Below are 17,209 nucleotides of genomic sequence, written 5' to 3' on the forward strand. Positions count from 1 at the left end.
TCACTTGGCGTGATACCCCCTAAGGCTCTCCGTGCTGTGGTAAAAGCTAAGATTTCCTTCTTTCCTTACGGCTGAGGAGTGTTTCATCCTCCTATATGTACCACCGCGTTTTTTATCCACTTGGCTGCTGATGGGCACTTGGGCTGCTTCCAGATCTTGGCTGTTGTAAATAGTGCTCCAGTGAACATAGGGGTGTGTATGTTCTTTCAAATCAGTGCTTCGGTCTCTTCAGCTATATTCCCAGAAGTGGAATTGCTGGGTCATAAGGCAGTTCCATGTTTTATATTTTGAGGAAACCATACTGTTTTCCACAGCGGCTGCACCTGTCTGCATTCCCACCAGCAGTGCACTAGGCTTCCCTTTCTCCACAGCCCCACCAACACTTGCTGTTTGTAGATTCATTGGTGATAGCCATTTAAAGCATTTATAAGCATATTTTTTAACTCTACAGAAGGCAAACTGATAAATTCATTAATTCCTGAGAAATCCCACCTAGTATCCCTTAATCTAGCAAGAAGCAAGTTCATATGTATTTGTTGCCTTTTGATTGAAAAAATAGTGAATCAAGGAATGTGAACCTCTGATGATCTTAGATACAAGTGGCGGCTCTGTGTTTCCTCGTTAAACTGAGGCCAGTTCATAGCCCTCCCCCCAAAATGGGGTTTGTCCTCTTTCCCCAAGGTAGAGGACCCTTAGTGTGGAGCATTGATTGAACCTCTGAGGAAAGAGCAAAACTTGGGTATTCAGGCAAAGCCTATGCACAGCCGAGGCTCGGCCCTCACTTGCCCTTGCACTCCAAGCCCTTAGGTAATAAGAGATAGATCAGAATGTGCTCAGTCCATCAGCTGTTGCTCAGAGGAGATGACCATCTCAGTGCTGGGTGAGACCATCAAAAAAGTGTATCCATCACAGCAAATAAAAGGTCTAAACATACCCACATTAAATATAAGCATGGTGGAAAGAACAGATACAGCAGCTATAAGTAAATGTAATAATAAAGAGAAAGAATGATTTTTTAAAAGCCTCATTCAAGGATGTGTTTATTAATTTAAGAGAGAGAAAGAGAAACTGATCAGTTGCCTCCCATACCGGGGATTGAACCCACAACCTTTTGGTGTACTGGATAACACTCCCACCAACCGATCTACCCAACCAGGGCTAGAGAGAATGATTTTAGCATTTAAAAGTCAAAGAGCCTAGTCTGGAAGAAGGTTACAGAAGAAAATCTTCCACAAAAGTAAACTGTAAAGCTAAGAAAACAAATGAGCAAACATTACTGAATTAATAAATTGCAAGTAGCAAGGAATGGGTTACACAGCTGAAAATCAAAAGTACTGACTCAGAAGTAAGGCTGGGGTTACAGCAGCACCCCTTATCCATGGGGTCCATCCCAAGATGCGAGGAGACGGCCAAAACTTCAGGTAATACTGAACCTATGTACATGTATGTATTTTTTTCAGTTCGTGTATTTTACCCGCAAATTTAAGGCCTTTTCTTTCTTAACTAAGTACTTATTGTGCACTGTGGCTAGAGCTTTTTTAGTGTAAGGTACGACAGCAAACAAGCGCAATTTATCTTCTTTACTATTTCACCTGTAGAAGATTTGTTCTTACTATAGATCTTAGCAATGTTAGCATGTGATTTTTTTTCTTTCCTTGTTAAGTCTAGACCTTTTACCTTTCCACTTAAAGGAAGCCCTTACTGGCTTCTCTGTGGCACGTCTGAATTGTCAGCATCAGTGCCCTTGTGCTGCGGGGTCGTTACTCAGGAAAATGGGGGTCACTTGAACACAAGCACAGTGATCCTGCCATAGGCGATATGAAAACCGAGGTGGCTGTTAAGCAGCTGACGGGCAGTGTATTCAGTGTGCGTACACTGGACGAGGGGATGGTTCATGTCCCAGACAAGAGGACGTGAAAGTTCCTCACACCATTCTGTTTATAATTTAAAACTTATGACTTGGAGGCTTCTGGCCAAGATGGAGGCCTAGACAGACACGGTGCGTCTCCCTCCACAACTAAGAAGGAACACAACTACCTCAAAACTAGAGACAACCAGAAGTTTCAGAAAACCAAGCTGCATGGAAGTCCAACAAACAAAGACATAAAGAAGAAATACTCATCCAGACAGGTAGGAGGGGCGGAGCCGGGGCGGAGAAGACGCGGTGTGGTGGTGGCAGCAGCGGCGGCAGTGGCAGGCCGGCGGAAAGTGCAGTCTCATGTTTTTAAAAAGTCAGGAGGGACACCTGGGGAGCGCTCCCAGCACCAGAGCAGATCAGACCGCACGCTCACAGTCCCAGCACCAGGGAAAATCAAGCCTCATTGCTTCTGACTGTGCAGACCAATTGGAGTGGGGGCAGAAACTGCCCATCTCTCAGCAGAGCCCACTTGTTTAAAGGGCCCCCACGGTCCTGAAATGTCCGCAGACGCACCCGCTCTGTGAACTACAGCCAGGGCAAGAGCTAGAGGGGTGCCAGTCTGGTGCAGAAGTGGGAGAGGTGCCTGGAAAAGGGGTGAGTGCTGGGCAAGAGGAATTGTTCCCTCTCAGACCCCTCCCCCACACACGGTGCCACAATGTGGTGAAACGGGTCGCCCTGTACTGACAAATCCCTAAGGCTCTGCCCCTTACAACGTAACAGGAGCGACAGCTCTACCTGGGACGCGGAGGTAAACAAACACAGGAACCTGTCAAGGTGAGGACACAGAGAAGTATGGCCCAAAAGAGGGAATGGGTTAGGGTTCCAGTGGGAGAACTAAGCGACGAGGAGATAGCCAACCTAACAGATGAGGAGATAGCCTAATAGACGCAGAGTTCAAAACACTGGTAATGAAGATACAGGCTTGACAGATATACTTGAGTACAGCAAACGCATAAGGGAAGAAGTGAAGGCTATGCTAAGTGAAACGAAGGAAAACCCGCACAAAACCAATGGTGAAGGGAAGGAAACGGGTTCAAGTCAATGATTTGGAACATAAGAAAAAATCAGTGCGGAATCAGGAGGCGAGAATTGAAAAAAATGAGGAGGATTAGGAACCTTTGGGACATTTTCAAAAGTGCCAACATCCAAATCAGGGGTGCCGGAAGGAGAAGAGGAGAAACAAGAAATTGGAAGCTTATGTGAAAAAAATAATGGAGGAAAACTTCCCAAATCTGGTGAAGGAAATAGACATACAAGCCCAGGAAGCACAGAGAGTCCCAAACAAACTAGACCCAAGGAGGACCATACCAAGACACATCGTAATTAAAATGCCAAAGGTGAAAGATAAAGAGAGAATCATAAAAGCAGCAAGAAAAAAGCAGAGAGTTACCTACAAAGGGGTGCCTATAAGACTATCAGCTGAATTCTGAAAAGAAACTTTGCAAGCAACAAGGGACTGGCAAGAAGTATTCAATGTGAAGAAAAACAAGGACCTATAACCAAGATCTCTACCCAGCAAAGCTGTCATTTGGAATGGAAGGGCAGATAAAGTGCTTCCAGACAAGGTAAAGCTAAAGGAGTTCATCGTCACCAAGCCATTATTATATGAAATGTTAAAGGGACTTATATAAGAAAAAAATCAAAACTATGAACATTAAAACGACAACAAACTCATAACTATCAGCAACTGAATCTAAAAAATAAAATCCAGCTAAGCAAACCAGAATGGGAACAGAATCATAGGTATGGGGATCATTTGGAGGGTTATCAGCTGGGAGGGGGGAGGGGAGAAATGGGGAAATGGTGCTGGACTTAAGAATCCTAATTGGTTGGTATAAAATAGAGGAAGTTAAGAATATTATAGGAAAGGGTGAAGCCAAAGAACTTAAATTCACGACCTGTGGACATGAACTAAGGGGGGTGGAATTGCTGGAGGGAAGGGGGGGTACTGGGTGGAGGGGAGCATAGCGGGAAAAATTGGGATACTGTAACAGCATAATCAATAAAATATACTTAAGAAATAAAAATAGAACATGACTTGTTTATGGAGTCCTTTATTTCTGGAATTTTCCCTTTAATATTTTAGACCATGTTTGACTGAAGTAACTGAAACCATGGGAAGCCCCCCTGCAGATAAGGGGTCCACTATAATCACAAGTGAATGGAGAAGAAAAAGACATAAGAGCAGGATAACAAAAATTAACAGTAATCATGATCTATCATAAAAAAGTACTCCTGCAGTAGAACCGAGCAAATGAAGTGAGTCTTAAGATACAAAACAGAATCTTCAGATAGTCTTGGGAGCATTAATACAGGGTGGCTGACATTCTGGCATTTTTAAGTAAATCTTAAATTTCATTCTAATGAATTCTTGACCATTCTTCAGCTCCAGATAACACTTCTTTTTGGGAAATTTTCTCTGACGTCTCAGGTCCACCTGGCCCCCCTTTCACAGTCTCAGAGCTCCCTGTGCTCTCTCAGTGTCTGTTACAATTGTTTGCTACAAGCGGGTAACGGTTGGTTTCACATTCGTCTTCCCTACCAGACTGACGGCTCTGTGGGACAGGAAAGTGCCTGTTCTGTTCTGTAATGTTTACCCAGTGTCCAGCTCAGTATCTGTGTGTGGTGGTGAAATGGGGGGGGGGGGGGGGGTTCTTGTTTAGTCAATAGATTCTTATTTAGTAGGTAAGGGAGTGGGTGAATTTAATTACGGTAGCTTTGGAAAAGTGTTTCAGTAGCTCAGGAAGGCTAACCCCCTCTCGTTATTCTTCTCAAATGAAGTGTGACACACGTGAGTGGGTATTTCATAGTGAAACTTACGCCGAAATGAATGAGACACTTAAATTCTGATTTTTGTAAGATGAGTTTTTAGTTTGTGCTGCTTAGAAAACAGCGAATTACATGTTCCTCACCATGTGTTTGTGTTCTCTCCTTTCCTGAAACCTGCTAAGTTTGGAAGACTGCTTGACCTGTGCCATCCTATTCACAAGAAGTACCAGCTGGCTGTCACTAAGGTCTTTGGCCAGTACATTGTCGCCATTGTTGTGACCTCGGAAAAGGTGGCGAGAGATTGTATTCGGTTTCTGAAGGAGGAAAGAGCTGAACCTGAGACATTCCTTGCTCTAGATTACCTTGATGTAAGAAATTTATGTTTTGTACTTAATAGTGATAAAATCTTATCTTTTAAAGTATGTCTGTATTGCCTAAAGCTATGGTAATGATTGAAAAAAATCACAGCGCGGATGCCAGTCAGTCGTTCTGATGGCTGGTGTTAGTGCATTGGCAGGCCAAGCATGCTGTCAGGTGGGCGGTGTCTTTTGTGACCTCACGTCTTTTCTTTCCTATCCACTTCTGCCGTAATTCTACATAGGTGATTTTGAGGGCATTGCTCTAGCCCGCTAACCAGCCGTATTCCTGCCAATAGCAAGGTGTAGGCGATGGGGAAGGCGTGCCGTCTGCTGGTGAAATGCCAGCCCCGGGCCTCGGTTGTCAATCTGCGGTCCGGTCAATATGCTTCAGCCTTGGGAGCGTAGGCTACTGTTGCGCCTTGGAGTATCCACATCCTAAGTTTCCGAGGCAGGAGCTCGGGCATTATCAAGGTTAATATCCTTCAGTGATTTTTTTCTTGGCTACTAAAGAAACTGTTCTGCTGGTCCAGCCTTCCGGACCCTGAACCGGAGGCAGCGTGCATGGTCATCAAGAGCACCTGCCCTAGACTTGGACTGACCCTCTGAGTGTGGGTCTCAGCCCTGCTCTTACTCAGTCCTCACTGATTTGCTCTTCATCTCTTCGAGCTTCAGTTTCTTCATCTGTGAGACGGAGGAAGTAGTTCTCACCTCATTGCATGGAGGGCACCTGGCCCAGCGCCTGCCACAGAGGAGGGGCCTGCAGATGCCACGGGGGCTTTTGTGCTCCCACACTTCGCATGTGCCTTCCGCCCGCTGAAGCTGTGGGAGCCACTTCATCTGCCTGTTAAAGTCCTGTTTTACCTATTTTGCGCTTAAGGTTTTGTTCAAGGCACCCTCATTTTTAAAAAAAATTAATACAGGTTATAATATATAAAGGAAATATTCCTGTGCCTTCTCAATGCCAATTCCTTAGTTGTAACTACTTTAGATTGCTTTTATACATACAAATTTATATAACTATATATTCCCAGGTGTATTGTGATGCATACATTTTGGTTGTACATGAGGGGGACCCCCCCTCAAAAAAAGGAATTATTTTCTGGAGGGTGGGCCCCTTGTGACACAGGCTCCCCCCGTGGTGAGTGTAGTAGGAACCCATCTGGATCAGGGCACCAGCTGCCGTTGTTGTGAGAGGCTGCGCTCAGCTGCACTGAATTTTTTTTTGAAGACTTTCAGCACGTTTGCCCGTTCCATGACGGTGGTTTACGAGCACACCTGCGCACGCCGTGCTGCGTGCTCACCAGTATTTGACCAGAAATGGCATGACCCCGCTGCCCCACCCTCCCTATTCACCAGATCTCAACCCAAGTGATTTTTGTTATTATTGTTGTTTCCCTGGGTGAACAAAGTCCTCACAGGAAAATGTTTTTACCATGTGGAGGGGGTGAAACAAAAAATGGCAGGAGCACTAAAAGGCATCAACATCGATGAGTTCAAACACTGTTTTGAGCCGTGGGAAAAAATGTCTCAATAGGTGACTTGCATCAAATGGAGAGTAGTTTGAAGGTGACTGAAGTTTAAACATGTAAGAATAAATACACAAATTTTATAAATACTGTTTTCTGGGGGGTCCCCCTCATATAGGGTTTTCACTTTGTTTTGTTTTACAAAAAGGAGGTCGTATTTCTGGTTTTTAGTAATACGTTGCTGATACTTTTTTGGTCTATTTATAGACCCAACTTAAAAGTCATGTCAAAGAAGATGTGAAGGCTTTCCTAATCATTTGAGCCTAAAGTGATACTTTGAGTTCCACAATGCGGGACCAATATCTTGACACACATAAATGGGAATTACCTCTCACCCGATTTTATCATGTTTGAGAGCATGGAGCGACAGAGTTGCATCTGGAAATTTTATATTCTGGCTTTTGATGAAATGTAGTTTTAAAAAATAGTACATGAGCCATTGGTGGGATGCATACAGCTCATCGGGTTCCTGTCCAGCTGTTATCGCTTATAAGTACACTATTAATTCATCTCTTGCTGTCGTGTGTGTGTATGTTTTTTGAGAAGGAATGTACTATTTGTTTTAGTGTATCTGATATATTGAGTATCTTCTAAACTTTCTAGACCAAGCCAATTAATGAGAGGTTACGGGAGATTAAAGGCTGTAAAATGGTGATTGATGTCGTAAAGACCCCGTTTCCTCAGCTGAAGAAAGTGATCCACTTTGTGTGCGGGAACGGCCTCGTCTGCGAGACCGTGGAGGAAGCGAGGCGCGTGGCGTTCGACGGGCCCGAGAGACGGAAGGTGAGACGCGTGGGCCGCACCTCTGGGTCGTGTGCATAGACTCATGGGCCGTTCGTGCAGACACTTACACAAGCTTTTACGTGACTCCTTTTAAGAAGGAAAGCGAACAGAGAACCTGAGATGGCCGTGGCTTCAGTAGTTTTTATAACGTTCAGTTGGGTTTTTAACTAACTTCTGTGGCATTTCCCAGTATCAGATTATAGTTTGAAAATTAGATTTACTGTAATAACACCTTCAAAGCAGTTTATTTTTTTACTTACATGCAATAAGTGTTCCTGCTAAATCTCAATATGCTCTGCATTTTAATATATAGTATATATGTTTCTGAATATCAGGAAAGATTTTAGGTGTTATTTTACATGCTGGGTTAATTCTCCCGTGGCTGAATGGAGACACTGCCTCTCCTTTTACGCATTCAAGGTTTTAACACATTTGAAGTTACAGAAATGGCATATTTGAAAATGAGGTTTCTAAATACTAATCTCTCAAGGAAATTATTTTGGTTTTAAAATTAAGTATGTTTTTGTCTCAGTTGAATGGAGTTTGTGTTTAGTTAAGCAGTGTTTAATTTCTCAGATTATCTGACTTCTTTTTTTTAACTGCGCCTGTTACGGAGTCTACGTAGTACCGAGGGCACCAGCCATGGCACAAAACCAGCGGCGCTACTTAGCAAGTTTCTAAACCTCTAATTGTAGTTCTTTTCATCTAAAATTGGGGAAATGTTAGTGCCTGTTTCATAGAGTGGTAAGGGTTAAATTAAGTAATAACATTCGGAATGCTATCACAGTGCTTCGTAAATAACTCGAAAAGTGGTAGTCATTTTTTTTATTTACTAGCGAATTAAAATTTTTGATGTGGAATATACAGAATTACAAATTAACACAAAACAGGCTATTGATATGGAATATAGTAAGTTTTAGTTTTAAATTTATTGACTGTCATAACACGATTAACATCTCACACTTCCGTTCTGCCAGTGACGACGTTAGTGACAGTGTGATCAGTCTTGGTGATCACTGTCATTGAGTTCTGCATATTAAATTTAAGCAAGCGTAAGTGAGCTGCTAAGATATCTTTATTTTGCTACCTAATTATTTTAAAATTTATTTTTGTATATTTGTAAAATTGGTTTTTGAAGATTTGTGAGATCATTTTAAAGAAGTGATATAAAGATAAGACGGTATTTAATCCGTCTTTCATTCAACAAATATTAATGGCTTATATCTGTTCACAGTAAGACGTCTTACCCCTTTGGGCTGTATCTTGTTCCTATGATTGTTTCAAAATTTTAATCAGCTTTATCATTTGTGTCTTGAGTATATTACAGGACCTTTATCTTCCTCCTGTTATTGTTATGCCACTTAAGGAATTGTCTCTGTGCCTAGAAGGCATAAAACTGTTGAATAGATGTTACATTTTCAGATATCTGTCTTCAATATGTACTTCTGGTTTTCCAGGGACTTTATATCTTTTCATAGACTCGATATCATGTTTTAGAATTTGGTCAGTTTAGACCTGAGGAGCAAATTCATTGCCAAGCTAACACCTGGGAGGGCAGGGAGCCCTCAAGGCCTTCCAGAAAATAAATAACCTGTCTCCCTTGAGGTGTAATCCAAATACTAAGGTTCTTGGAACCGCATTATAAGAATCTGGGTTAACTCTGGAGCCACCATGCAGCCCTGGAATGCTTACTTCTGTAGTTAGAAGAGAGAAATAAACCACGTTTCCCGTTAAACGCACCTAGTTTACTTCTGTCCCGTGCAAGCCTTCCCCTCCGCAGGAAGGCTTCTGTGGATCTCCAGGCTGTGCTGGAACCTCCCCGTTTTACTTTTTCTGAATACACTTCTATCTGCTCGTCACTTAGTATTGTAGTGACGTGTTTACATGTCTCTCTTCCGACCAGCATAGCCCCTTGAGGGTCAGCGCCATATTTCACCCCCTTTGTCACTCCAGTCCCCGGCAGAGTGTCTCGGTCACGGCGGTCACGCAGGGACTGTTGTCTGAATGAAGGGGTCACTAAGACCCTTCCTCGTTGGCTTTTTTAAAAATCAGTTCATGTTACATGGTTTTAGTTCTCTGCAAGTGGTTTCCTGCTGCTTTGACTAGAAACATTTGCTAACCACTGAGAATTACTTTTATTGATTCCATAAAGCATATGTTTACTGAGAACTATAACTTCAAGGTATTTTATACCTTTGACTCCATTTTAATTTTTGTTCTTGGTCCCAGTTCATATCCATTTTGGAGATGTGATATTTTTAGTATCCTAAACTTGCTAAGGCTGTTTTTATAATATGTCATAGACATGTGATATCAAATTTTTCAAAATATAGGATTATGTAATGCAAATTATTTTATATTAAATACAAATATTCTTGGTTTTTTTCCCTCAATATTGAATGTGTGTGGAATTAATATACAATTTATTTTGAACCTTTTAAACTTCTAATTTGTTGCCTAGAATTGCATTTGGTTTTAGCAAAACAAAGTTTTGTATTTGTGGTTTATTGGTTGGTATCTTTTCATATTCTAGAGATTTTATTAAATATTATCTGATTTTTCTCATCTACAAAGTCTCAGTTGTAGACATTTCCTTATGTTCTATTTTATCTTCATATACATTTCGTCAAGGTATAATATTTTTAATTTTACAGACAGTAGCTCTTGATGGAACATTATTTTTAAAATCTGGGGTGATCTCTGGAGGTTCAAGTGACTTAAAATACAAGGCTCGATGCTGGGATGAGAAAGAGTTAAAGAATTTAAAAGACAGAAGAACCCAGCTAATGCAAGAATTAAAGGTAAAACCATGTCGTAAAAGTTGGAGAATAACTGTGTTTTCTAAACTATCTGTAATTTCTTTGGTAATAAATGTACCATGCCTATAGCTTTTTAAAAATTTAAATAATGCTAAGTGGAATAAAGTAAAAAATAAAAATACCTTACCCATGCTACATCTCAGCAGTATTTACTAAACACAGTCTGATATAAAACCTTTGGAAGTTTTCTTTGTACATGCAACTATATGTATTATTTTTCCTATTTGTTTTATAAAAGACTTGAACAATATGAACAATAAAATGACAATAAATACATATCTGTCAACAATTACACTTAAAAAACAAACTATAAAGAAGCAGAACAGAAACAGAATCATAGATACGGAGAGCAGATCGGTGGCAACCAGATGGGAGGGGGGGTTGGGGAAGTAAGTGAAAAGGTGAAGGGATTAGGAAGCACAAGTTGGTGCTCACGCAACAGCCATGGGGATGTAACGTACAGTATAGAAGCTGGAGAAGCCAAAGGACTTATACGCATGACCCGTGGACGTGAACAACGGTGGGGGGGCTGCCCGAGGGAGAGGGGGACAAAGGTGGAAAACTGGGACAACTGTGATAGCATAATCAATAAAATATAATTTAAAAAAAGACATGGAAACATATCTGGGCATAGGATAGAATTAGGCAATTCAGAGAAAGAAGAAATCCATACGGCTAGTAAACATGAGAAAAATCCTCAAAATGGAATATAGTACTTGGGGAAATACTGATTAAGATTATCTCATACTGAACGGTGAAACCTGGAAAAATAGATATGCTCGTGAAGATGTAAAGAAACGTGAGCAAAAGATGAGCTCATAGGTTATTTATAGAAATGTGAATTGTTACAGCCTTGGGGAAAGCAGTCGGCACCAGGTATTGAAAATAAGAATACCTGTAAACCGAAGTGTCGCTGGTTCGATTCCCAGTCAGGGCACATGACTGGGTTGCACTTCAGGTCCCCAGTTGGGGGCACGAGTGAGAGGCAACCACACAGTGATGTTTCTCTCCCTCTCTTTCTCCTTTACCCCCTCTCTAAAAATAGTTTTGTTTTTTTTTAAAGTATATTGTCACGGCATTGTTTGTGGTGACAAAAACCTGGAAACAAAGTAAATAGCCATCATTTAGGGAGTACTGAATAATTTGGTACGGCCTCGCTCTGGAATAATAGGCAGGTATTTAAGAATGAATTTAGAGCTTTATCTGTTGACGTGTGTGTAACTGAAGGAGAGAAGCAAAAACAGTATGTTCAATATGATTCTAAATTTACAAAACAAGACTGAAAACCTGTAGCAGTGGGTATGTATACACATGTATTCGTGTAAGGACTGAGTGACAATGCGGAAGAACGTACACTAGGAAGTGTGTTTGGCTGAGGAGGGGCGTGGGCGAGGCAAGCAGAAAGGGAGGGCGCGCTAGAAGCCGGTGCATCGGTCCCGTGTGTGTGCCCCGGTTGGAACCCACACTCCCGCTCCTCCGTCCTCAGGTCCGTTCCCCGCTAGGACGTGTGTGGGTTGGCTGAGGGCGCTGTGTGGCGCCTCTCTTACTCCGGGGGCTCACGTACCTAATTGCGCAGGAGAAGGGAAAGTGGGGTGCGGATGTGGCTCTGTAAAAAGTCAGTGAAGTGCGGCTTAGGGAAGCGCTCTGAAAAGCGAAGTGCTTTTCTGGTGTAAAATGTTCTCATTACATTTCTCTCTCTTTAGGATTTAATGAAGATGCTTCGCAAGGAAGCAGATTTGAAGCAAATACAGACTCTAATACAGGGAACTCATACACGGCTCAAATACTCCAAAAGTGAACTAGAGATCATTAAAAAGAAGCACCTTGCTGCTGCTTCCCAGGTAACGTCTTCCATAACATTTTATGGAAATTAGAACCAGGACATAGAGTTTTGGGGTTACACTTACAAAGCACGGTGTAATTTTTGCACTTTACTCCATGATTGAGGTTATAGTAAAGTCGTTTAGTTACTTCGTTTTCATGGTGGTTAACCTTATTATACAACTGTACCTGAATGTGCCTTAAATCATGGGTTCCCTTTTTATTCTTAAAGAGACCTATCATGCGCTTGGCTTCACTATATAAAGCTAAAATAGCCATATTAAAAAGTTTTTTCTCTTTTGTGATTAGGAGCGATCCCGGCTACAGAGCGAACTACTGAATATTGACTCTCAGCGTTCTGTGCTGGGTGAAGCCGTCAAAGAGCGGCAGCGAAGAATTGAAGACTTCCAAGAAAAGATAGATAAGGTCGTGAACGATGTATTTATTATTAGATGGCATGCAGGGCACAGTTCTAGACGAGCCACCAGAGTTAGGGCTTCCTGAGTATGTGCCAAGTTTTAATGGCTTGCCAAATTAATTTTCTTGCGTCTTTCAAGGACCACTGTTGCCCACTCGGGAGACAATGACCCGTGAAGAGCTGCTCTCCTCTGTTCTCCAGCCCTTCTTGGCTCCTTGTAAAAGTTACAGCCTCTTTCTTTCTTCCACTGCCCTTAACACCAGGAAAGGAAGAGCCTTGTCGTTTGGGTTGTCTTTTCAGATTAGTCACTCACTGGTTGTTTCTGGAGCATTCATTGCATTTGCCAGGCACAGCGGCTGGCCCTGGCGGAACAAGGGTCTGGTGGTGGGGCCTTAGCGTATAAAGTGACAGGGGCTTTCTCTTTTAATTCATTCGCCTGCTGCTTGTTTCTAACCGTTAGAAAGCTGTTTGTCACCGTCACTAACTTCTGCCCGTTACTTGTAGTTCTGTCTTTTAGCACAAGATTTGAAACCACACTTAGGTAGCTCCTTAATACCTCTTTTCCGGGTTAACTATCTTTACTTCCTTAATCGTTGGTGTTTATCATGGATTTAAGATCAGCTCTGGTAACCATCCTCGGGGAATCCTGTTATTTGCCAACGCCCAGAACCAGGCGGAATGTCAGAGTACTGGCTGGCCCGCACGGACACCGCAGGGCTCCGCACGGGACCTGGGGCTTCCGGTGGCGGGTTATCTGCGCACGCACGTGATGGCTCACTGTCGCACCCATCGTATCGCGTATTTAACTTACGTTCAGCTAAACTCTGAAAGTTGTTAACGTGCCCTGCTGTTAAAATAGGTTGTTTATCCTGTGATTGTACATAAATTCAGGGCTTTGAAAGTATCGAAGTTAAATGTTACTTCGTTGGATTTGGATCATTCTGGTTATTCTAAATCCTAAAAGATTTATTCTTATAAGTCTTTATTCTCTGTGCTCTTGTCCTTTTGCCTTTATACTGCCTAAGACATTAGGATTACTCATATAAAGAATTTTAAAAATTTTTTAATGTTTTTAAAAATGTAATCATTATTGTATTTTTTTCCATTACCCTTTGGCCTCCTCATACCCCCTCCCTGCAGCAGGCCCCACACTGCTGTCCACGGCCATGAGGCCTGTTTCCTCCTTGCTCAGTCCCCCCCCTCACCTCCGCCCCACCCTGCTCTCCATCGGTGCGTCTCTCCTGAAGAACATCTTATTTATGTAAAATATTATATTCGGTATGCCAGTGTAATTGAAATGTTTTCTATTTTAAACACTTTGTGAAGCCAAAACTCTTGAGTAAAACTTGTTTTGCATGTCCTTATTTAATCTGTAGAATTAGAAATCTGAAAATAGATGGACATAGTTTATGTAGTTAAAGAACAAGGAAGCACCGGCTCCTCACAGTACAATAATGCTACTTGGTATTAGTTTTGGACCTAATCCAGAAAAACCTTGGAGGGAAAAACTTGGATTTAAGCATTGTATATATACTTTCTCAAAATTAATTATTAAATCAATTGTTTTGAAATCATTTAAAGGTTGAAGATGATATTTTCCAACACTTCTGTGAAGAAATTGGTGTGGAAAATATTCGTGAATTTGAGAAAAAACATGTTAAACAGCAGCAAGAAATTGATCAAAAAAGGTATTTTTATTTTAAAATGTTGATAAACAATTTATACATATGCAAATATGGCTGTTATTTCATAATTTAAGGGAATTATGCCTGAGGTAGTCTTTTATTTCAGTTTATCAAGAAATAGCTAGTACACATTGCTATTCTTTTTTTTTTTTTTTTTTAAGATTTTATTTACTTATTTTCAGAGAGGGTAAGGGAGGGAGAAAAAGAGGGAGACAAACATCAATGTGTGGTTGCCTCTCGTGCACCCCCAACTGGGGACCTGGCCCGTGACCCAGGCCCGTGCCCTGGCAGGAACCTTTTGGTTCGCAGGCTGGCCCACAATCCACTGAGCCACACCAGCCAGGGCTCATATTCGTATAAAGAGTTCTAACTTATTTTTTTAAAGAGAGGAAATACAAATATACAAAATAAGAGAATGGGGACATAATTACACAGTGGTTATTAAAAGAATAATAAGACACTCTAACTTATTTACTTTTCTGTAAATATGTATATAGATAGTTAAAACTGATAATCTTCAAGAAGTAATATATTACCAAGATAAAAAAATCTAAGGGGGCCAGTTACCATAGGAAAAGAAAGTAAAAAAGGTTCTACCCACGCCCATCCCCAAATTCACCAGGACATATGTTTTCACAGAGCAATCAGTCATCCCAGTAAACTTTAAAGGCGCAGGAAACTTCTACATTTAATATTTCAGAAAACCTTCAATATTTAAACTGTTCCATAGTGTAGAAGAGGGAGAAATACATCTTTTCATTAAATGAATATAATATTGATGCCAAAGTCCAAAAAGGCACATACACATACAATAGGAAACTAAATCAGTCTTACCTATAAATAACCAAGTAAAATAAGATTAAATAGAAACACATTGCAATGACATTAGCAAAACAATGTACCATTATCTCGTGAACTTCATACCAGAAATAAAAGCATGGCTTAGGGTCAGGAATTATTGCTCTAATCTGCCCTATTAATAGTCAAAGGAGAAAAATCACATGATCAGTTCTACAGATGATGGAAAAGGCACTTGACAAAATTTGGCATCAATTTTGATGAAAAAATTTTAAAATGTGAGTAGTTAGATACCTACGATAGGAGACAATACATTTTATTCTAAATCAGCATTGAATTTTAATGGGTTGACACTAGTAATGTTCCCAGTCAGGGTCGTGAGAAGCGTGTCCGTGTGACCACTGTTGGCTAACGTTCTGGGGAGGCTTGTTGGTAGTTAGACAAGAAATAAACAAGGTATAAGTATTTCAAGGGGGGAAGGTAAATTTTTCACTATTTGTAGGGTATATGTGAGATGTCTAGAAATTCCTAGAGTACAAATAAAAGCTAAGAGAAACAAAAAAGGATTCAGTAATATAGCTGAATACAAATATTAATGTGAAATTTTATTAAAAATTAATATAGAAATTAACTTAAAATGTATAGCCTTTCTATATATAAACTACCAGGGAGGCCATATAGTGGGAAGGAAATATTCCAATTATATAGGCAAAGGTAAAATACTTAATACTTAGAAGAAACTTACAAAATGTGAAAGTAATATATAAAGAAACCTTTAATCAAGACTTAAGAGTCAGAAACAGAATCTTGAATAGAAACTAGTTCTTTCATAAGAAGACTCAGTATTATAAAGGAGTTGGTTTTCCCTAATTTAATGTATAATTTAAATATTATCAGTATATGTGTGGACAAGATTTGTTTTTAGCTAGATAAGTTTATTCTAGAGTTTACATTCAGAGCTAGTCAAGAAAAATCTGAAAAAGGTAGTGAGAAAGGACTAGAGCTCCTAGATTTGACCATACTGTAAAGCTGCATAGTTCAGATTCTGAGGTACTGACTCTCAAACAGAGTCCAGAAATACACCATTTATAAGGGAAATTTGACTTAAGACAAAGGTGGCATTTTATATCAGTGGAGAAATTATACTTCTCAATAAATCATTCTGGGATACCCATGTGAGCAACTAGAAAACCTGTATTTGGACCTCTGTCTCATTCCTTAGATTCAGATTTATTTCAGCTGAATCAATGTTAATGTAAATAAAACGAAAGCATAAAAACACTAGAATCAATCATAAGATAATTTTTTAAAATAATCTCAGATTAGGGAAGTTTTTTTAAATATGACATAAGGCCCAGAAGCCATCAAATAAAAGATTAATAAACTGCAAATGTATAGAAATAAAAAAAACTTTTCGCATAGCAAAAGCACTGTGAAGAAAATGAGAAGATATGACAATTTGGAGAAAAACATACATACACATATATGTTCAGAAATTGTAGGAGTGGTTGCCTCTGGGGAGGCTGAGCGGATGGGAAAGAGATATTTTACTTTTTGTCTGTTCTTAACCTTTTCTTCTCTTTTCTTCACCCAGCCCCCCAACTCCCCCCCGCCACCCCCCCCACCCCGCACACAGGCTTTTTTTGGTCTCCCCAATAAACACGACTTAGTCTCCTGAACACCCTCCAGCAGTAGTGTGTTAAATTATTTTCCCATCACTGTGGACAGTTCCTAGACCTGCATTGCCTCTCTTCCCTGTGCAGAACTCCACATCCGCCTGGCCGTTCTGTCACCACCAGTCAGTGCTGCTCAGCCCCCCGCCCCACTCATTCCCCAGCCCCTCCCACCTGGCAGCCGTCACAGTGTGCTCTGTGTCCGCGAGTCTTTCTGTTCTGCCTGGTTGTTATTTTGTGTTTTAGATTCAGTTGCTGATATTTTACACCTTTTAAATTCTGACCATATGCACATATTTATTCAGATATAATTTTTTGCCTTGATAACTATGAATTCTGAATTCAAATGTAGAATAGTGATGAGGACAGGTTATACTGAACATCAAGGGTTTCTCCCTTTCCCAAGATATAGTCACTTTATACAGGGCATGGCAAAGTAGGCTTACAGTCGTAATACAAAAAATAATACAATAATTAATAATACTACAGGAATAAACTGTTTCACATATTCACAATTGTAAACCTACTTTTGCTCACCCCTGTATTTAAAAAAAACTAAGGCCATTCAAAAACTAGTAAACACAAACCGTTATGACTGCAGATTATTTAAGATCAGACTTCATTACATTACATTCGTCTA

General features: G+C 40.6%; 1 protein-coding gene across 1 annotated transcript in view; it reads left to right on the forward strand.

The window, feature by feature from the left end:
• The window catches only part of SMC1B (structural maintenance of chromosomes 1B), a 53,719-nt gene that overhangs the window by 16,789 nt on the left and 19,721 nt on the right, over positions 1-17,209 (forward strand). The window contains exons 10-15 of the mRNA XM_090275312.1: positions 4,870-5,055; positions 7,176-7,355; positions 10,010-10,156; positions 11,878-12,015; positions 12,305-12,421; positions 13,995-14,101. Of these exons, the coding sequence (XP_090131438.1) occupies positions 4,870-5,055; positions 7,176-7,355; positions 10,010-10,156; positions 11,878-12,015; positions 12,305-12,421; positions 13,995-14,101 (875 nt within the window). The remainder of the gene's footprint in view (positions 1-4,869; positions 5,056-7,175; positions 7,356-10,009; positions 10,157-11,877; positions 12,016-12,304; positions 12,422-13,994; positions 14,102-17,209) is intronic.

This window comes from Furipterus horrens, unplaced genomic scaffold (assembly GCF_987537825.1).
Source record: "Furipterus horrens unplaced genomic scaffold, mFurHor1.1.pri manual_scaffold_4, whole genome shotgun sequence".
NCBI lineage: Eukaryota > Metazoa > Chordata > Mammalia > Chiroptera > Furipteridae > Furipterus > Furipterus horrens.